This window comes from Narcine bancroftii, chromosome 4 (genome assembly GCF_036971445.1).
Source record: "Narcine bancroftii isolate sNarBan1 chromosome 4, sNarBan1.hap1, whole genome shotgun sequence".
Taxonomy (NCBI): Eukaryota; Metazoa; Chordata; class Chondrichthyes; order Torpediniformes; family Narcinidae; genus Narcine; species Narcine bancroftii.
The window spans coordinates 245,832,156-245,854,836 of record NC_091472.1 but is presented as its reverse complement, the minus strand read 5'-3'; the positions used below and the strand labels follow the sequence as shown (position 1 = coordinate 245,854,836).

General features: G+C 39.2%; 1 protein-coding gene across 14 annotated transcripts in view; it reads right to left on the bottom strand.

The window, feature by feature from the left end:
• dnah7 (dynein, axonemal, heavy chain 7) overlaps positions 1 to 22,681 on the bottom strand; it is a 359,684-nt gene that overhangs the window by 112,840 nt on the left and 224,163 nt on the right. For all 14 annotated transcript variants that reach the window (XR_011356527.1, XR_011356526.1, XR_011356528.1 and 11 more), the window contains 5 exons: positions 19,821 to 20,151; positions 17,924 to 18,270; positions 17,632 to 17,812; positions 15,969 to 16,154; positions 13,882 to 14,045 (listed from right to left, as the gene is read on the bottom strand). Coding sequence is in view for 11 of the 14 variants with exons in the window: in XM_069934600.1 (XP_069790701.1) it covers positions 13,882 to 14,045; positions 15,969 to 16,154; positions 17,632 to 17,812; positions 17,924 to 18,270; positions 19,821 to 20,151 (1,209 nt within the window). In the remaining 3 variants the exon portion in view is untranslated. The remainder of the gene's footprint in view (positions 1 to 13,881; positions 14,046 to 15,968; positions 16,155 to 17,631; positions 17,813 to 17,923; positions 18,271 to 19,820; positions 20,152 to 22,681) is intronic.

Below are 22,681 nucleotides of genomic sequence, written 5' to 3'. Positions count from 1 at the left end.
TCTATTTAAGTCATTTTTAATTTTATAAAATAAAGATAAATAATTCAAACCATATAAATGATCTAAATTCCAATCCAATTTAATACCCAAATATTTAATTTGATCTGTCCATTTAAATTGTGCTATCTTCTTACAATCAGTATCATCTTCATCAGTCAATGACAAAATCTCACTTTTCTCTAAATTAATTTTATAACCTGATATTGCACCGTATTATTTAAATCTTTCATATAGCCATTTTAAATAATTTTGGGGTTCTGTTAAATAAATCAAAACATCATCAACAAATAAAATGATCTTGTACTCCTCAGATTTCACTTTAATACCTTTGATTGCGCCAATTGCGCCAAAGATTCAATACCTAATGTGAACAGTGCTGCAGACAAAAGGCAACCTTGTCTAGTAGATCTTTCCTGAAAAAAAGACAATGACATTTGGCCATTCATCACCACTCTAGCAGTAGGGTTTCTATATAAAGATTCAATCCAACTAATAAAACATTGGTCCAAACCTAATTTTTTTTCAGTATATACTAAATAAAAAATTCCACTCTACCCTATCGAATACCTTTTCAGCATCTAATGAAAAGTCCATTGGTAAGCTGGATTCCACCTGAGAAATATGTATCAAACTAATTAATTTTGCAATAATATCTGTAGAATAACAATTTTTAATAAATCCAGCTGGATCTAAATGAATTAAACCTGGTAAATAATTTGATAATCTATTTGCTAGAACCTTAGTTATAATTTTATAATCAACATTTAATCAAGAGATAGGGATCCTTTAAATACTGGATCATACAGATCTATCTTTCTTGAGAATAACAGCTATAATTGCCAGGGAAAAATAATCCAGTGAAGAATGAACCTCCATTGTTTGTTTCAATACATCCATTAATAGAGGCATTAATAACACTTGAAATTTTTAATAAAATTCAGATGTGAATCCATCTTCACCATGGGATTTCCCATTAAGCATTGATTAAGTGCTTCTATAACTTCTCTAAAAGTAAAGGGAACATCTAAGTCATTAGATTCTTGAATACTCAAAAAAATAACTGAAGATGAGCTAAAAAATTATCAATTTTCACCTCCTATTTTTCAGCATCATTTATATCTTGGGGTTTATACATAATTTTTGAATCTTTCCTAATAGTGTTAATTGCTCTAGAAGTATTGTCTATCTTTAATTGTCATGCCAATACTTTATGGGCTCTCTCTCCTAATTCATAATATTTTTGTCTTGTTCTTTGTAATAATTTCTCTGTAATTAATTATATTGCACTTTTTTATTTAACAATTGTATCTTTTTATCCTCCATTAAATTCTGCTGTAAATCTTCTAAATTTTGTAACTTCTTTTCCAATTTATCCATCTCATGAGACTATTGTTTCTAAACTTTAGTTGAAAAACTAATAATTTGTCCTCTTAACTATGCCTTTAAAGCATCCCACAAAACAAACTTACTATTAACTAAGTCTGTATTTATTTGTAAGTATTGTTGTATTTGATCTCTTATAAAATTACAAAACTCTACATTTCTCAATAATAAAGAATTAAATCTTCATCTATATGTAGTTTCTATTTTTTCTGAAGCTGTATATGTTAATAATAAGAGAATGATCTGACAATATTCTACTTTTATATTCAGTGGATACTACATGTCTTTACAAATGAGCCGATAATTTTAAAAAATCTATTCTAGAATAAGAATCATATAGGGATGAATAAAACAAAAAATCATTTTCCTTAGAATTCAACCTTCTCCAAATATCAACTAAATTAATTTCCTTCATTAATGCTAAAATTTGTTTTGCCATTTTGGATCTAGTCACTATTTTTTGAGATTTATCTAATAATGGATCCAGACAACAATTAAAATCCCCCCCCCAATCATTACCTTTTCATATGTCTGAATCTTGAATAAATTTCTCATCATCAACATATTCATAAATGTCCAACATTCTGAATAATTTTGACAATTACCTACTGAGTCACAAACAATTAATTCTAATTCGAAAGGCAATTTCTTGTTAATCAAAATAGCAACACCTCTCGCTTTTAAATTGACAGAAGAAGCTATAACTTGACCAACGCAATCCCTTTTCAATTTATGATGTTCTTTTTCAGTCAAATTAGTTTCTTGCAAGAAAGCAATATCTACCTTCAACTTTTTAATATAAGTCAAAACTCTCTTTCTCTTAATCAGATTATTGAGCCTGCGAACCACCACTGTCAGTTCACAGACTTACCTGACACATCATGGGCTAGCAGTACTGGGTGCCAAAGTACAGCAAGTGGATCAGATGAAGCCCCTACCTAAAGGGGCAGGGCACTAATGGCTCATAGCTTTAACCTGCTGATCCTGTGGACCAGCAGCTGTTCATTAATGAGCTCATTAACAGGCAGGGAATAAAAGGTTTGTGTATGTCTGCAAGTCTTGAGTTAACTACCTTTGTTTGTGTTTGCCTTTATTTAGTAGCATCTACCATAGTAGCTGCTACACCATCATATTTAATATAATGAATGTCAAACTTCCGCCGCCCACTGGGATGGGACCCCTTTCTGCAGTTAAACTGCAAAATAAGATACATCTCCTTGATAGAAAAGAAAGAAACCCTTATAAATAGAAAAAAAATAACCCCCCAAAAGAAAGTTGATCTTAGCTTTTTTTCTGCCTATTTTCAGGCAATGAATTAGCAAATAGAAGAACATCATCTTCATCAGTAAAAAACTGGGTTTGATATTCACCATTTAAAAAAACCTTGAGAATAGCAGGGTATTTAAATGCAAATTTATATTCTTTCTTCCTTAACACAGCTTTAGCAGGGTTAAATTCTTTACACTTCTTAATAGTAGTTTGGCTCAGATCTGCATTAAAAAAATACTTATTCTTGATCAACAAAGGGATCTGGTGCTTTCTTGCATTTTGAGTTGAATTTTGAGCTCTCAGAATATTGAACAGTCTTTGCGAAGGGCCTACCCTGATAAATGACTGTTTCCGCTTCTTCAGTCGTTGGAAAAATTTCCTCTTCTTCAGCCACCCCAATGATGTCTTCTTCCTCCTCTGTCGACATAGACAGCGTGTCGATCTGTCTGTGGGGTCTAGGCCCCTCCCTCAACAGCCCAGCACTGTTTGGCTGTGAGGAGTCCTCCCGCAGTGAGAGTCGGACCCTGCGCACTGCACATGCGCAGAGTTCTATGCACACGTAGCTGCTCCTGAGACTTAGGAGGAGGATGGGTCAAAGTTCCAGTACCATCTTCTTCAGAGCTTCAAGGAGACAGCGCCCCAGACTCACCTGAACGCTAGGCGATGGATGTTGCATCAACTTCTAAGGTTGAGGAATCGGCTCAACAGGCACCATTTGCAAGGTCGGCCCAAGTTCTTCAGTAGTTGCTGTTTGTTTCAAAGTTGTTTTTTGCCCAGTCTGTTGTTGTCTTCCTCATAATTGCTTCCAGTAATGTTTATAATAGTTCCAAAAAAAATCTTAGTATTGTTATTTTATTGTGAAAAAAAAAACCTTTTTGGTTGGGTTTTGAAAAGTTCTGCTGGGAGTGGTGTCTTCCCACATCTCTCACCAACACCATCACGCCACCCCCCCCCCCCACCCCTCCAGATTAATCTTATTTTGTTCAAGTTGCTTTTTGAATTAAACATTATTTCATGCTTAAAAAGCCATCCCTTGTTGTTTGTTGTTGTTTAAACACTGTTACAAGTTTGCTATTGGGCTGTTTTTAAAAAATGACCAGTTATCTGAAAATATCATTTATCTAAATAGACCCGATTCCAACCATTTCGGATAATCGGAGTTGTACTGTAAAATACATAACATAGCTGAAGCATGTCAATAAATTCCTTTTGATATCTAACACTTAAAACAAGCAGAGTAAAATACAATCCAATATATTACATTAGAAAAGGCTATGGGGTAAAACATAGAATTCTGTAGACCCAGTGGCTGAAGTAAAAACACATAATGCTGGAGAGACACAGCAGGTCAAACAGTGTCCTTTATGTCGCAAAGGCAGAGATACATAACTGATGTTTCAAGCTTGGGCCCTTCATCAAAGTATGAGAAAATACTGGCGAGCATCAGAATAAAAGGATGGGAGGCAGGTGGCAGGGCAGGAGATGATAGGTGGTGAAGGGAGGGAGGGGACAGCAGCATTGGGGTGGGGGAGAAGCAGGGCTGTGTTGGTGAAAGAACTGGAAAGACAGGAAATGGGGAGGAGGAAGAAAAGGCGAGCAGGTTTCATGGAAAACAGTGAATTCAATGTTCATGCCGTCTGGCTGGAGGATGCCCAGATGGAAAATAAAGTGCTATTCCTCCAATTATGGGTGGTCAGGGTGGGACAGTACATAAGGCCATTGACAGACATGTGAGCATGGGAGTGTGACCCAGAATTGAAGTGATTTGCCACTGGGAGGTCACGGTTGTTGAGTCTGGAGAGGAGGTGCTGAGCGAAGTGATCTCCCACTCTACAACCAGTCTCTGCTTCTATGATGTAGAGAATGCCACAAAGAGTGCACAGGATGCAGTAAATAAGTCCTCTGGACGTACAGGTGAAGTTTTGCTTAACATGGAAGGCCTGTTTGGGTCCCCTGACTGCGATGAGAGAGGTGCTATGGGTGCAAGTGTATCTCCTGAGATGCGATGGGTGGGGAGGGATGAGTGCATGAGGGAATCGCAGAGGGAGCAGTCCTTGTGGAAGGATGAGAAAGGAAGAGCAGGAATGATGTGCCTAGTGGTGGGATCCTGTAGTAAGTGCCTAACGTTCTGGAGGATGATGTGTTGGATGTGGAGGCTGGTGGGATGGCATCACAAAATGAGGGGGATTCTATGTTTGTTGCATTTGGGGGCAGAGGGTAATGGAGGAGAGGCAGGTGAGGGCAGAGTTGATAGTAGTGGAGGGGAAGCCACGTTTGTGGAAGGCAGACATTTCAGAAGCTCTGAAATGGAAAATCTCATCTTAAAAAACGCTATTGTCATTTTACTTTATTGATCATAGAGTTCATTTTTTAAAAATTTATACATACAGCATAGTAACAGGCCCTTTCAGCCCATGAGCCCTTGTCAACCAAATACACCAATTAACCAATAAACACTTTTTTTTACAGCATGGAAACAGGGTTATCAGTCCAAATCATCCAAGGTAACAAAATTGCTTCAATAAGTGAACACTCTTAACCTGCATTTGGCCCATACTGATCTAAACTTTCCTATACACGTACTGTCCGAATATCTTTGAAATGCTGTAATTGTACCTGCCTCTACCATTTCCTCTGGCAGCTCATCTGTGAGAGAAAAACTTGACACTCATATTCTGTTTCAATCTTTTCTCTCTCATCTTCAACCTCAGCCCTCTAATTTTTGTCTTCATTAGTCTGAGAAAAGGACTATCTATCCTATCCATGCCCATCATTACTTTGTAATTTTCCATAGGAGTAAAAAGTCCCAGCCTGTCCAGACTCTGCTTGTATCTCAAGGCATGGAGACCAGCAAGATCCTTGTGAATCTTTTCTGCACATTCTTGAGCTTAATTACATCCTTCCAATAGACTGCAATTGCACATTATACTCCGTGTGGTGTGTGTGTGGGGGGGAGAATCCCTGGCTATTGCTGCTGGTCACGTAGCCTCCCCGCCTGAAACTCATTTGGAAGTCACACCACCTGTCAGTTCATGGTGTACTCTTTGTTCTACTCAAAATCGCAAAGTTATAGACAATGTTACAAACTGCAGGTGCAATGCCAGTTAAGATTGGGCTCAGTGTACACCTTGCCATTGGCTGGTTTAAATCACTCAGCGTCCTTATTGGCTTGAGCCCTATATTTAGCAACAGCACAGAGGACAGTTGCTCTCTCTGCCATGTGGAGTTAGCCCCGGATGTCATTCCATGCTAGGTCGCTGCTGCAGATGTGACTTGGAATGGTTGCGGGTAAGGTGCACCCTGCACTGAAGCTGACCATGGTATTGCTAGAGCTCAAATTGCTATAGATCAATACTGGCAGTGGAGCCACCACTCTCAACTGATCAAAGGTCCGAGGGCATGCGAATACCCCTGTGGATAACAGTGGTACCAGATTCATCTCCCCTTCTTAGGGGTCTGGGAGGATGTGTATAACTCCTGCTTATAGGGTGTGAATGACAGTCTAACATTCTTCCCTGTTTCCTGTTACAATCGGTTCCTATGTGTGCTTAGGAATTGTATGTGTCCTATGCTTATGAATTCTGTGCATATGTTCCCAAATAAATTGTCTCACTCATTAATTATTGTGTTATTAAAGTTACGTTTGATTGCAGACCCTTGTGTCCAGACACATCACTCTTTGAATCCATCAAACCTGACCCTTTATCAACAAAATGTATAGTCTCACTTCCCTCTTGTATAGCTGTAAAATTACATCCCAATTCCCATAGATCTATACCCTGATGAGGGCCAACATGCCCAAAAATAATTCTGGAAACTATAGGCTGGTGAGCCTGACATCAGTAGTAGGTAAATTATTGAAATGTGTTCTAAGAGATCAGATATACAATTATTGGGATAGCCAAAAACACTGATTAGGGACAGTCAACATAGCTTTGTGCATGGTAAATCATGTTTAACCAATCTTATAGAGTTTTTCGAGGAGGTTCCAGGAAAGTTGACAAAGGAAAGTCTGTAAATGTTGTCTTATGGACTTTAGTAAGGCCTTTGACAAGGTCCCACATGGGAAGTTAGTCAGGAAGATTCAGATGCTAGGTATTCACGGTGAAGTCGTGAACTGGATTCGACAATGATTGGACAAGAGAAGCCAGAGAGTAGTGATGGATGATTGCTTCTCAGATTGGAGGCCTATGACTAGTAGTGCCACAGGGATCAGTGCTGGAGCCCTTGTTGTTTGTCATCTATATCAATGATCTGGATGATAATATGGTAAATTGGATCAGCACGTTTGCAGATGACACTAAGATTGGAGGGGTTGTGGACAGTGAAAAAGGTTTTCAAAGCTTCCAGAGGGATCTGGAGCAGCTGTAAAAATAGGATGAAAAATGGCAGACAGAATTTAATGCAGACAAGAGTGAGGTATTACATTTTGGAAGGAAAAACCAAAAAAGAACATATACAGTAAGAAGGGTGGCACTGAGAAGGGTGGAAGAACAGAGGGATCTGGGAATACAGATACATAACTCCCTGAAAGTAGCATCACTGGTGGACAGGGTTGTAAAGAGAGTTTTTGGCATATTGGCCTTCATACATCAAAGTATTGAGTACAGGAGCTGTGAGGTTATGTTAAAGTTATATAAAACACTGGTGAGGCCAAATTTGGAGTTTTGGTCACCTAACTACAGGAATTATAGCAATAAGATAGAAAGAGTGCAGAGAAGATTTACTAGGATGTTGCTTGGACTTTCATAACTGAGTTATAGAGAAACAGTAAACAGATTAGGATTTTATTCCTTGAAACATAGAAGAATATGGGAGATTTGATAGATATATTTAAAATTGTGAGAGGGATAGACAGAGTAAATGTCGCTGCTGTAGGCTTTTTCCACTGAGAGTGGGTTAGATACAAACCAGAGGACATGGGATAAGAGTGAAAGGAAAATAAATGAGGGAGAACTTCTTCACACAGAGTGGTGGGGGTGTGGAACGAGCTTCCAGCTGAAGTAGTGAATGTGGGCTCCATTTTAATATTTAAGAGGACTTTGGACAGGTACATGGGGTGTAACACCATTGGTGGGACATCGAGCGGGTCAATGACGTTACAGGGTGGGACTTACATATCAGAGAGAGAGAGAGAGAGAGAGAGAGAGAGAGAGAGAGAGAGAGAGAGAGAGAGAGAAGAGAGAGAGAGAGAGAGAGAGAGAGGGGCTCGGGACCAGCAGAGATAGCCTGCGTATGTAGATGTTCACTAGAGTATGGTAAAATAAAGCAAACTACGAACACAACTCCAGGCTCAAGGTAGTTTTAATTACATGTGTGTTTGAACTCAACATGACAGGCTGCGAAAGAGTAAAAGTGAAAGAGATGAGTAAGATGGCAGACAGGCCTGAATATGTGGAGCCACCATGATTGGGAGTGGCGGCACCTCCAATGGCGACTTTCACGATGAAATCTCCTGAACCCTTCAACTTTCCAAAGCCACAGGAGTGGGAGAAGTGGATAAGAAGATTCGAGCGCTTCAGACTGGCAAATAATTTAAATAATTCTTTGAAGTTAACCAGGTGAATACACTGGAATACTGCATGGGGGACGAAGCTGACGACGTGAAATGGGGCTTAAACTTTACAGGCCTGCAGTGGCAGCAGTATGATGCAGTACGGAGAGGGTTCAATTATTATTTAATTCCTAAGAAAAACCAAATTTATGAATGGGCAAAATTTAACTTGAGAGTGCAGCAGCCTTGCAGAAACAGTAGATGTGTCCATTACAGCCTTGTATGCAATGGCATGGAATGGAGAAGATGGGAATCTGCACAACAAACTTTTACACGGCAGACTAATCGTGGGTCTAAGAGGTTCATCACTGTCAGAGAGGATGCAACTCGACAAGGACCTCACCCTCATGAAAGCAGTCGCAATGGCTGGACAGTCAGAGGTGATAAAGTAGCAGCAAACTGACTTGCAAGAAGTGTGTGCAAACAAACTAGCAGTAGACACAGTGAAACTTAAGAGAGGAAGACAGCGGAAGTTTAAAGACAAAGGGCAGATGCCAGGACAGCAAAAAGTTAAAACAATGATGCATAGCAAAGTAGTGTGCAAGACATGCCCCACGTGCAGAAAACTACCATTCAATGCCCAGCCAGGTGTGCAGAATGCGGCAAATGAGGATGCTATGGAAAAGTCTGTAGCTCAACCTGCGTGGTGAATGAGGGAGCAGAGGACGTGGACAGATTGTTCCTTAGAGAAATAGCATCAGGTGAGGAGCCCTGGATGGTCAGCATTAATGTAGGAGGCAGCAAAGTGAACTTCAAAATCAACACAGGGGCCGATGTTATAACCATTCCTGACCAAGTGTTCAAAAGAATTATACCTGGAGACAGCAAGCTTAGAAAAACACATAAGCCACTCTACAGTCCGGAGGGAGCGAAATTGATGGTCCTGGGATCTACAAAAAAAAACACTCTCATACAGAGAGAGGAGTACCACAGAAGTGTTCATGGTGAGAGACTTACAAGCAGTTCTGTTGAGCAGACCAGCTTCGGTGAGACTCCAGCTAGTGGCCAGATTGGACACCCTAGACCAAGAGAAGGTCAGGAAGGCATACCCCAAACTTTCCGATGGACTCAGGCTTGTACAGAAGCCATACATCATTAAATTCAAACCCATTGTGAAACTATTTTCAATGAAAGTACCTTGAAGGGTCCCATTCCCGCTCATGGGCAAAGTGAAAAATTGAAAGAATGGAGAAACTTGGAGTTATCAGCCACATAGAGGAGCCTACATAGTGGTGTTGCGGCCTGGTGGTAGCACCAAAAAAGAATAAAGATGTTTGCATTTGTGTGGACTTGACACCCATGAATGATGGATCAGTGTGCCAAGAAATGTTTATACTTCTTTTGGTGGATTAAACCCTAGACATGCTCACCGGTGCATAATATTTTACTAAGTTGGATGCGAACATGGATTTTGGAAAATTCCTTTGTCCAAAGAATCAGCTCTCGTCACGACATTTATCACGCTATTCTGGCGTTACTTTTTCAACTGCCTACCTTTGGTATCTCCTCTGCCCCTGAACACTTTCAAACAGAATGGTGACCGAGGCTACTGCAGGCCTCGAAGGAGTTGTCTACAAATGGACGATATCCTTATTTGGGGGACCACGAAGAATCAACATGACGCAAAGGTCCATGCAGTCCAAGAACGAACAAAAAAGGCAGGGGTCACTCTCAGCATGGCAAAGTGTGAGTTTGGAAGGAGGCAGGTGAAATTTCTGGTGTACATTATCTTAGCAGACGGCATGAGACCAGACCCAGACAAGACAAGAGCTGTGCAGGACATGAAGGAGCTGACAAACATCAGCAAGCTCAGAGGTTTCCTTGGTATGGTGAACCATCTAGAGAAGTTCATACAAAACCTGACTGAAAAGAACAAAGCACTGAGAGTCCTGTTGTCCAATAAAAACCAGTGGAGCTGGGGACATGAGCAACAGAGGACATTTAGTAACCTTAAATGAGATCTATCATCTATACCAGTACTTCATTGTAGGATCCAAATAGGCAACTGAGAATATCAGCTGATGCTTCATCATATGGACTGGGAGCAGGATTACTGCAGAAGGATAAAGACAATTGGTCTCTAGTTGCTTATGCTTCCCGATCGCTAACAGAAACAGAGCAACGGTAACACAGCTGAAAAAAGAGGCATTAGCTCTGACATGGACTTGTGAGAGATTCAACGATTTTATTTTGGAACTGCATTTCAAGTTGGAGACAGACCACAAACCACTTGTCTGCTCGGTGGGCAAGTGCTGGATTCACTGCCGCCACGGATACAGAGGTTCAGGATGAGGTTGATGAGATACTCTTACACAATCTCACACACACCTGGGAAGAACCTCACAATTGCGGATATACTCTCTCGCTCCCTATTACAAGACAGAACCACGAGTGCTGACAAAGACCTCATGGAGGTCACCGATATACATGTCTAGACAGTGATGGAAAATCTCCCAACGACCAAAAAACACCTGGCAGAGCTCCGAGAGCAACTATGCGCTGACAGTGTCTGCATGCAGGTCATGAAATACTGCATTGGAGGCTAGCCAGACATAAACCAGTTACAAGGACCAATCAAACACTACTGGCAAGAAAGGGACGTTCTGAGTGCACAATGAACTACTCCTGTGTGGTACGAGATTAGTTATTCCGGCTAACATGCGGAACGAGGTACTCAAGAAAATACACAAGGGCCACAGGAGGGTTGTAAAGTGTCGGGAGCGTGTCAATCAAACAGTGTGGAGGCCAGGTCTGAGTAATCAAATAAGTGAGATTGTCTTGAGGTGCAGAGAGTGCATCCAGGAAAGTACAAATGTAAGAGAACCACTAATGCTGAGTAAATTCCCTGACAGACCAAGGCAAAAACTTGGTGTGGACTTATTCACTCTTGGAGAGAAAACATTAGTGGTGGACTATTTCTCTAGATTGATAGAAGTAGCATCATTCAGCCCGACACAAACTACTGATGTCATTGTTCATTTAAAATCTATGTTTGCACAGCATGGCATTCCAGAGATGTTAATAAATGACAACGGTCCATAATTCTCTGGAGAAAACATGAAAGCCTTTGCAGCAGATTACAGGTTCAAGCTTGTGACCAGTAGCCTGAAGTATCCACAAAGCAATGGCGAGGCAGAGCAAGCAGTACAAAAAGTGAAGAACTTGCTCAAGGAGACAAAAGACCCTTACAGAGCTTACAGAGCCACATTCCAGCTCAGTTGCAAATGGGATGTCACCTTAGCACGACTCTACCGACCCTTCCAGAGAGATGGCAGCCTGTAGTGCACGTCAAAAGAACCAAAGACTTGTTGATCCAAACCAAGGCTTTTATTAACTAAAAGACTGGAGCATATCACAAGTAGATCAACCAGTCCAGAATGACCTGGTCTGGCTAGGAGCAATCCTTTAAGACCTGCCAGTAGGTGTGGGTACATTCTCAGCCAATCACAGTCATCCTACACTACCATCTGTACATATGTACATATACACATTGATGATAGAATCTGTACTATCACACAGCCAGAACTCCCAGACCTGCTACAACTTCAGAATGAGGAGAGGCAGAAGAGGTGTACAAATGTAAAGTGGTAGAACAAGAGACACAGAATGAGCAACCTGGAAAAGCTGGCACCAGGAGATGAGGTGTGGATCTCCGATACAAGACAGCAAAGTACAGCGACTTCCATGCACCATAGCCCATGGTCGTCTAAGGTTAGCGGGCCACAATGGACACTGAGACAGAATCGCCAGCATCTTGTTCCCATACCAGAGTCTCCAGGTGAAAAGCAACAAGAGCACTGGTTGGAAATGGACAATCCTGCAAAGGCAGGACTAGAAACACAGAGTTTGCCTGGCATAATAAGAATGAGGTCAGGCCAAGAAGTAGAGACTGCAAAGATTGAATTTGTAGAGACTGTAAAATACCCAGAGTCAAGAAGGACTTGCGTATTGTAAATGTTTTATGTGTATTTGTACCTGAATGCATAAAGGTAACTGTAGTGGGCGAAGCCACAGAAAAGAGGGCATCAAATACAAAGTAAGGGGGATGTGGTGTAACACTATTGGTGGGCCAATGATGTCACAGGGTGGGACTTTAGCATCAGAGAGAGAGAAGCTCAGGACTAGCAGGGAAAGCATATGCATGTAGATGTTCACTAGAATATGGCAAAATAAAGCAAACTACAAACACGACTCCAGGCTCAAGGTAGTTTTTATAACAAACGTGTTTGAACCCAACATGACAGTACATGGATGGGAGAGATATATAGGGCAAAGGACTGGGTGCAGGTCAGTGGGACTAGGCAAAAAAAAACGGTTTGGCACTGATTAGAAAGGTTGTAATGCTCTATGACATATGCCTCCTTCACCATCCTGTTTACCTGTGTGCCACTTTCAGGGAACTTTGAACTTAAACCCTTTGATTACCCTCTTCAACAACACTCCCTAAGTAACCCATTTAGCAAGCAAGGAAAACAGGACAGGATAACAAAGTGGAAGAAAATAAACTTGCCAATTTAGATAAACACTGTTTGAGTAGCAATTAGTGTAACGCTGTAACAGAACCAGCAACCCAAATTCAATCTGACACTGTCTGTAAGGAGTTTGTACGTCCTCCCCATGTCTGCGTGAGATTCCTCTGAGTGTTCCAGTTTCCTTCTACCTTTCAAAACTTACAGGGGTTGTAGATAATTGAGGTATTTTGGCAGCATGGGTTCGTGGGCCAGAGGGCTTGTTACCAACTTTATATTGAACAGAGACTGATTTCAATGATAATTATTTGAATTAATATACACCTTAATTGCTTTCCTTCCTTACCTTTAAGATACAAGTAGGATGCCCCATCCTAAAATGTACATCTTGCTCCAATATCTCTTTCCTGTCTCCTTTCAAGCATTCTCTGGTGTCCAGTAATTAATTTCTGACAACCATAACCCCGCCACCCCCAAAATGAGCTCATGCAGTAGAATCACACAGAAATCCAGTGTAAACAACAAGCATATCATCTGCCATAACTTCAAACATAGATAGTATCACCTCTGGCACAGTCTGTGGGTCCCACACTGACTTCATATGTCATGTAAAAAATTACTCAATTGCACTGGAAGAAAGTCATCCTTAATCCAGAGAAGCAAGCTGGAAAGCTTCATTTATCTTGTCACTGAACTACTGACCATGTAATTTTCCTTGCTAGCCCCATGATAACATATATTTAATAATTTCATTTCATTAGTACTTTCTGCACCCATTCAAATCTCAGCATTATAAACACTGGCATAGGAATCAACCCAATCCTTCCATTTTATCAACCTACCAACTTCTGTTCAATCTCATTTTCTCTTCCACGAATTCTGTACTTTGACAAATCCTGTTTATCTTTCCTGTATTTCTTTTTCAGTCAGGTTTCAGTTTACAAACAAGACCAAAGATACAAATTACAACCTAGTTAATGTGGAATAAGAGAACTCTTCCTCTGTGATTACAGATATCTGAGCACAAATATGAAGGAACCACAGGACAATTTGATTGTAGCAGATCAAAAGTTCATAAATTCCAAACCTCACACTTCTTAATGCTGCTGCTGGACAGCTTGTATTCCAAATTCCTGTACCTATCAACCATGTAAATAAATTTCACCAATTAAAAGTCATTAATTCATATTTGTAATGAATACTTACGATATGATTATGCCATTATCAATGGAAAAGTTATCAGATGGTAACCCAGCAATATTCCAAGCTCGAATTTTTACAGGATCCCCCAAAGTGGTTGTCAGAGACAAATCATCAGAGCATGGGATGAGCATCTTTTTGCATTTGTTGACCCATTTTTCTGCTTGCAGCTAGAATATACCAAAAGGCCTAATTAAAATCAGTTCAAAAGGACGAGCACACACACACACACACAAAGATGCAACATATTGCATGTGTAATAAATAAAGCTAAACACATTGGATATAAAAAGCCATTTTATGTCCAAGTAATCTAAATTACTTAAACTGTCAGATTTCATATATATTTATATTAGAAGCAACAACTGAAAGATTTTTTTTTCAGAAAATATCTGTGCTTTATTTATTCTTTAAATTATACATAATATTTTCCAAGAGTATACAATTCGTCATTTCAGCATATCATCTATCTAATACCAAGTCCATGTCTAATTTCCATGAAACAGCTACACATTTTCAGGCAACTGCCAGTGCAATTTTTAAAAATTCCTTTTGAAACCAATCCAATTTTAATTCTGGATTAATCTGTGAGATATCCCCCAAAAGAAATAACATAAGATTTCTCAGGAGTCTAACACCCATTACCTGTTGAAGAAAATCTATTAAATTGGTCCAAAAAGAGAATAATTTGGGACAGGTCCATATAGAATGTAAAAAAAACCCTATATCCTGTTAGAAATGTCCTTATAATTTTATTTAGATCTTGAAAAACTTTTTTAGGAATGACAATAGATAATGATTGGAATAAATATTGCACTCATGGAAAAATATTAATTTCAATAAAATTTATTTGACCAATTAATGTATTTGGTAAATCCACCCATTTAAAAAAAATCCTTGTCAATTTTCTTAAAAAATGGCCCATAATTAAATTTAAAAAGATTTTCTAAATGATTATCAATTCAAATTCCTAAATATTTTATCCCATTGCCAGGCCATTTGAATTTGAATTTCATGTTTGTCTGCACTGAGTATAATCAAAGGCATAATTTCACTTTTGTCCCAATTAACTTTATATCTTTATAAATATGAAAATTCTTTGAGAATTTGGTTTCCATATATGCAAAATATTAGCATTCTAATTTTATAAATATTTATATTAAGTTAATTGGTAGACAGACTATGGTTCAAGCTTTGTCACTCCCCAGCATCACCTCACCTTGATTTTTTTTATTTTATTATTGTTTTATGTTTTATATGTATATCACACATGTCAATTTTGACCAAGTACTAAATATTATACTGTAGTGTTTTAGTTCATCATATATTTTATATTTAGTGGATATATTCATAGTTGTAGAGGTTGAGTTATAAGGTAATATCCAGTATTGTTTATACAATTAATCTATTTTGTTATTTCTTCCTTTTTCTGTTTTCTCTTTTTTATTGCTTTCTTTGGGGGGTTTTCTGTGAGGGAGGGAGTGGGGGTGGATGGGGAGGAAAAAAAACTAGGATGCATTGATTTTGATCTAGTAATTTGGCAACGTATATACTTTTTCCATGTGCCAATAAAATAAAATTTGAAAAAAATCTGTGGTTGAATGTAATGCACAGCAAAAATTCATCTCTGATAACTAATTAATATGAAAACTACAGGCACACATACTTAAAATGAACTAACTATTGTGGCTACAATTAGCTTGAAAGAGTGTGCCAACATCAATAATTATTATATAGTTATTAACAAAATTCTTCTGCAGATGTGTAGAGATTCATTTATAATGTATTTTAAACTATTTGGAAAATAGAAAGGAAAAGATTGTCAATAAGTCTGGTGTGATCAAATGTACACTTGCTTCAGATGACCTCATTGCATTATTATCTGTGTGAAATAACTGGATTATTAAATACATTGTTCTGTGGAAACTAGTATTCAAATTGAAATATTTTAAAGAGTAAGTTTTACCTTTGATAAATTAATATGATGTAAAATAATTTTATGTATAAGGAAAAATAAGAAAACATTACAGAGAAAGATTGGGGAAAAATCCATGTTGGTGCAAATTGAACTTCAGCACTTTAATTTTAGATTACCTGTCTATAGATTGATGTAAAAGCCCCTAGGTATGCAACAATTCCTGAAGAAATCAGGATATCACCAGTTAGATTAGTGTATTGTTGGCCTAGATTTTTGGCTGTTTGATTCCAGCGTGTCTTCTCACCACCAAGTCCACCAATGAGTTGATCAGCACGGTCCAGCTTTTTACTGCACAAATCAACCTAAGGATAAGGAACCACTATTGTCAGAAGTCAGCAAATGTAGAGAACTTATTTTCTTATCCATTTAAATGGTTAGTCATGCAACTATTAAATTTAATGGAGTTACTCAGTTTTGTTTTTTATGCAACAAAAATGTAATTTCCAAAAAGGTGTTTAAACCAGAAGTAGAAAGTTAGCAATAAAAACAAAATTCCTTATTCCATTTAAAAACGGAGAAATGGCAGTGAAGAGTAAATATGAGTGAAACACAAAAGTCTGCAAACGGTGTGATTGTTGTAAAAACACACCAAAATGCTGGAGTAACACAGCTGGTCTTTCACTCTCCATAAAAAGCTAAGATATATCGCTGACGTTTCGGGTTTGAGCCCTTCTTCTTCAAGGAATAAGCAGAATGAGCCAGAAGCAGAAAATCTCAGAATTCAGACAATGCCAACTGGAGGAAGAATCCAGACCCACCAACGGTGTTAAATGGATATGATCAGAGGAGAGGTGAGAATTTAGCATGTCTGTGCGAAAAGAGACATGGAAGGGAGAGAGAGCTGGAGAGGGAAAGAGGGGAGGTTTAAATGAATGTCAGGGAAGTCAAAATAAATACCATCCAGTTGGAGGGTGCCCAGTCAGAAGATGACGTGTTGTCCCTCCAATTTGTCAGTGGTCTCAGTCTGGCAGTGCATGAAACCATGGACGGACATGTCAGCAAAGGGAAGGGGAGGGGAATTGAAATGGTTGGCCTCTGGGAGATCCACACTATTGTGGAGGACAGAGCTGAGGTGCTCAACAAAGTGATCTCCCAGTCTGCGTCCAGTGTCTCTGATGTAGAGAGTCCATAATGGGAGCATCAGATTCAGTAGATGACCCCTACAAATTCACAAGTGAAATGTTGCTTCACTTGGAAAGACTGTTTGGGGCCTTGAATGGTGGGAAGGGAGGAGGTGAGGGTGCAAGTGGAGCATCTCCTGTGGTCATAGGAGTAAGTACTAAGGGGATGATTGGTGGTGAGGAAGGAGTGGACAAGGAAGTCATGGAGGGAGTGGTCTCTGTGGAAGATGGAGAGGGGAGGAGAAGGGAATACATGTCAAGTGGTGGGATCATGTGGTAGGTGGCAGAAATGACCAGGATAAGATTCATCTTTTCCTCACCTACCACTCCATTAGCCTCTGCATCCAACACATCCTTCTCTGCCATTTCCACCACCTACGACATGATCCCACCACGAGACATATATTCCCCAGGGACTGCTCCCTCTGTGACTCCCTTGTCCACTTCTCCCTCCCCACCAATTGTCCCCTTGGAACCTACCCCTGTGACTGAAGGAGATGCTCTACAACTCTAAGAGCAAGCAACCGTAATCCAATGCCAGCGGGAGGGGAGGGAAGCAGGGAGGAAGTCAATGCAATTATAATGTGTAACAGACAAGGCTTCTTGATAAATTTTGTATTTTTTTTTAAATGAGTCCAATAGATGCAACATAAATTACCTGATTTTCCAGGTCAGTTTTCTTTTGTTTATTTGTTTCCAAATTCTCCTGCAATTTTTCAAGCTTTTCTTGAATTTCTTTGAGTGCAGCTTGCTTTTTTCTCAGCCCATCCATTGCTATTTTCAATTCTCCTTCAGCCAATGCTAGTTTTGCTTTCTTGGGAGCTACCACTTTAGCTACTCTGATTTTTAAAAAAATAAGAAACTAATTCCATCTCATACAAATGTAAAACTAAAGCTAGTGAATTCAAAAAGACTTCAATGATTTGTAATCCTATTATACAAGTACTTACTTATCATAAGACTCAATTGCAATGACCCATTTGCAAAGACCCTCAGCTGCAGTGGATGCATTACGAATTTTTTCTGGAACAAATTCTGGATTAGTTATGTATTTATTCCTAATGACATTTATATATGCTGAAGGAATATTGTCCTTGTCGTATTCATGAAGAGACTGCAAAAGTTTCATGTCACCCAGTACCTTTTTGGCTGGGCCCCAGAAATCTTCAATCTTTTTACCTGACCCAGTAGGATCTGGAATTCGGTCAGGTTTTATTCCTTTCAAAATACAGATCGCCTCCATAACCAGCTTTACACCAGCTGGTGGGCTTTTCATAGATTTCATCACAGTAATATCCTAAAAAATAAGGAATGTTAAATGCGGTATCACAACACCTTAAATGTAAGATTACTAGTTTACAGTCTTAGTATTCCTTTACCTGCAATCTGGGAAATTCCATAGCTGCTTCCAATCTAATTGTACATAATTTTACAAGTTTACTCTATGAAGAAATGGCTGAAAGGCCAACAAACCAAAGGGTCTCATTCTATGGCATAAGATACTGTGATCCATGTGACTACATTATCTGGAGAAGGGAGGTGGATTCCCAAAAATAAAGTTGTCACACTTGATAGAAGTTTCAGCTTCTCGCAAGTTTTCAATTTTAACAAAAATTTATTGATAAACACCCTGGCAAGGCAAGGCCATTTGTAAATCAATTTTCTACATAAATATATAACTGAATGCAATTTTTTGTTAAATGTATTTTATTCATAATGTAAAATAACAAATTACACAAAACAATACAATGGTGCTCTACTGGAGCTGCCGGAATGGCAGTGCTGCTGGTGCTGTGGACATGTGAGAGTGGGGAGCAGGGACAGTGCTGTTCTGAAGGGTTCAACCGCCTGGTGCTTAATGTCAGCGGCTCCGCAAAGATGTTAAATGACCTCTTAGAGGTGCCGAATGTGTCTTCACACTAAAATCTTGCAACTATGGGTTTGAGCCAAAGATGGCAGCACCTGTGCTCAGCAGCAGCCATGAGGAGTTGCAGACACCAGGGAGCAGCAGACTGATGTAGGACACCAGAAACAAGAATACCCCTCATTGAGAAGAAGCAGAGGAGACCACCCTACAGGATGGTGACCATGACAGTGAACCAGCGAGGGGCTCAGCAACTGTGGAACCCACACAGGCTGCAGGTGACTTGCGGTTGGGGACCCTCATGGGTTGCAGGCTGCTGGAGACTGGCTCATGGGAACCAGGTATCAGAGCCAGAATTTAAGAGAGTGCTGAGGACAAGGAAGGCTCCTGAAGGTCCTACAGCAGTGAAGGCTTCCTGATCGTGTCTGAGGTTTGGATCTGGAGCTCGGATTGCCGATGGATTGAACACGAGTCTATGCGGCTGTAGAAGCTGGTGAGGTGAGGAGGAGGAAGTGAATCCATAGGCACTCGTTGACTCTGAAGGTACTTTCTTTTGCTTCCCTTTCTTGCTTACTGTGAGGAGCACTGTGTAAAATGAATGACCAGATGCCCCTTGCAGTAAGCCATTTGTCTGGCTTATGGGAGGCAGAAGTCAATTTCATGTAATATTACATGTTCTATAATATTACATGTCAATAAAGGAATCTTAAATTTCAAATATTTAGATGCAAGCCAAAAATCCAGAAAAAGAGACAAAATTGGCTTTTGACAATTTCTTTAGTGATTTCCCTGCTTTAGCCCACCAATGGATGACTGATGCCCAAAATGAAACTGACGTTTGAGACATAGAATGTTTAACTCACAACAACATAGATTAACTTAGAAATACTGAAATAAGACACTGGTTCTTCAGTTAGAAAATAGACCACTTGCTCTGAATTTACAACATTTGCACCTAAAAACATGGACATATCCTTTCCTACCTGTGTAGTAAGAGTGTCAAGGGCTGCAAGTGCAGCCTCCAAAACCGGTAATGCTTTTGCCAGGTCGGCATCACATTCATCCTTAATTGCTTTTGCTGCCATGGCTTGATCATTCGCAATGATTTCATCAGCTTTCACTATCTCCTCTGTTCTTGAGACCTCAATAGATTCTTTTTCAATGATTGCCATCATATTATCCACTGCTGCGCTGGCAACTATCAGTTCAGGCTGCAGGGCTGCCAATTCAGACTGCATGGTGGCAACCTGAGACGCAGCGGAGTTTAGTTTCTCGAGCCCAACTTCATATCTCCTCTTCATCTTCACTACTTCACTAAAGATAAAATATTTAAAAACAGTTTACACAAGGTACAAATTGATTTTGCCTTGCTGATCATGAAAACTCAGTGATCATCTTTGCCACTAGCCTTCGAGATGTGCCTAGCTCTATGGTTAGAGCGCAAAACAAAATTTACTGGTGTTGATAGAAGGATTTTCAGGCCGCAGAATGAAATTAATCAATTGGTAAAATGGGGAGTATAAATGTAAAAGGAATTGAATCCTCATAAATGCAAGATGATGCATTTTGGGAAGATTAATAAGGGTAGGACACACCCAATGAATGGGAGAGTGCGAGACAGAATTGAGAAAGAGGAGCCATGTCCAAAAACCCCAGAAGGTGGCAGCATCGGATGAAAGCATAAAGGAAGCAGATGGAGTATATGCTTCTATTAGCTAGTACACTGAACACAAGACTTTGGAGGTTATGATATAATTATGTCAAAAATTAGTTTGGTCACAATTGTGTACTATATACAGTACTGGTTGCCACACCATAGAGGATACAATTGCCCTGAAGAAAGTACAGAAGAGATTCACCAAGATGTTGCCAAGACGTTGATTGTGCACTTCAGTTATGAGAAGAGAACTAAATAAAGACTGGAATGTTTTCCATGGAGACTGAGAGCACTGAATCAAGGTTTACAAACTATGGAGAATGGATATGGTGGATAGTGGGAAACCTTTCCTCACTGCAGAGGTGTTCAAAAATCAAGAATGTAGGTTAAAGGTAAGGTCTAAGATGTTTTGAGAAACCTCTGAGAAACTCAGAGGTTAATTGGAATCTGCAATGCATAGCCTGAGTAGGTGGTGGAGACACATATTTTCACAACTTTTAAGTAGATGAGCACTTCATTTGCCAAGGTCCAGAAGGTTATGGATCAAGTATTGTCAAATGGGATTAAAAAAGCTGGGTACTAGATGAGTAGCTGAAGGACAGGTTTCTGTCTGTTTGACTCTTTGACTCTCAGAAAAAAATGCTCTGTTCCTCTAAAGCATCCTGTGCACATGTGCATCCTTTAGCTATTTTGTTTGATATTACATCTCCCTATTAGGAATCCCTATTAGGAATCTCTAATCTCTAAAATCCAGAAGCATTTATTGGATTGTAATATCAGAATAAGCAGTTTGCATGATTCCTTATGCCTCTCACAAACTCACTTTCCATGTGTATTAAATAGAAAAATATTTTCTTAAATGGCCAGAATTTAACCCAAACGTGACTGAGGTCATCTTAAAGGTGAGCAACAATTCCTGGAAGTATAGTTCCTGATTTCTGCTCATCAACTGTTCCTTGACATGATTACTGAACAGGTCAATGATGTGACATTTCAGATGAGCATGGCGTTTATTCAGACACGGGATTACCACCATCATGTTAAAATGATCGCAGTTAACAGATAAAATCTTCCTCAAAAGTATCAAGTTTATAATATACTCTATTGTTAATTCATAAATACCAAACAAGTTTAAGGGAAAGTGGGTTTAACAGAAAATTGTGAATCTCTCCCTCAATTACATAAAATTAAAGCTGGAAGTCAATGACTATGCACTGTTTGAACATTACAAAATATTTAAATACATAATATTTATTTGCTTATTTATAGGTTATATATTTTGAACATTTTAAACTATTCATACTATCACGTATCAAACTATCATTGACATTTGAACTTATTACACAAGCACTGATCATCAAATGATTTCTTTCTTTCCCTTGTCTGCTCACTTTCCCTTTATGCAGTTCTTCCCTCCCTTTATTTTGCCTTCGAGCTTGATTTAATGCTAATTCACACTCTTCTTCACTGTTCTTCTATTTCTTTCTTAATGTATGAACTACATGGGTCAAAGAGGTGTTTTTCAATAAGGTAACAGACAATCTTGCTTTTTCTTTTACTTTAATCTTATATTTAGAACAGCATGATGTAATGTTTATTTGAAATAAGGTATTTAGGGAAATGTCAAATTAATGGGATACCCTGCTACACCAAGAATTTAGCACTTCTTAGTTAATAATTCCTTCACTTATTATAGGTGGTCACAATGAACAACTGTCAAATAATGGGTGGTAAAACACAGGATTCTGTTGACACCATGGTTTAGTTAAAAAAATACACAAATGCTGGAGAAACTCAGCAAGTCAAACAGAGCCTTTATGTTGCAAAGGTTAAGGTCAATCCCAAAATGTTGGTGATGTATCTTTCACCTTTGAAACATAAAGGCACTGTTTGACCTGCTGAGTTTCTCCAGCATTTGTGTTTTTTTTAAACTGTCAAACAATTGTAAGCCCACCCAATTTTCAACTTTCTTTGCCCTATACTGAAAAATTAAGCATGAAGGATGCACCAAAATTTCATGTTTTTATGTAACATTATTTTGTTTTTATGGCAAGCTAAAAGACACCATTGCATATTGTACTTCATAGTTTCTGTGTCATCAAGCGCACTCAGAGCAAGATGGGCTTTCACCTTAGTTGGTCAAGTTCCATTCCAGAACAAACTGCTCATTCAAAAAATCAATATAGT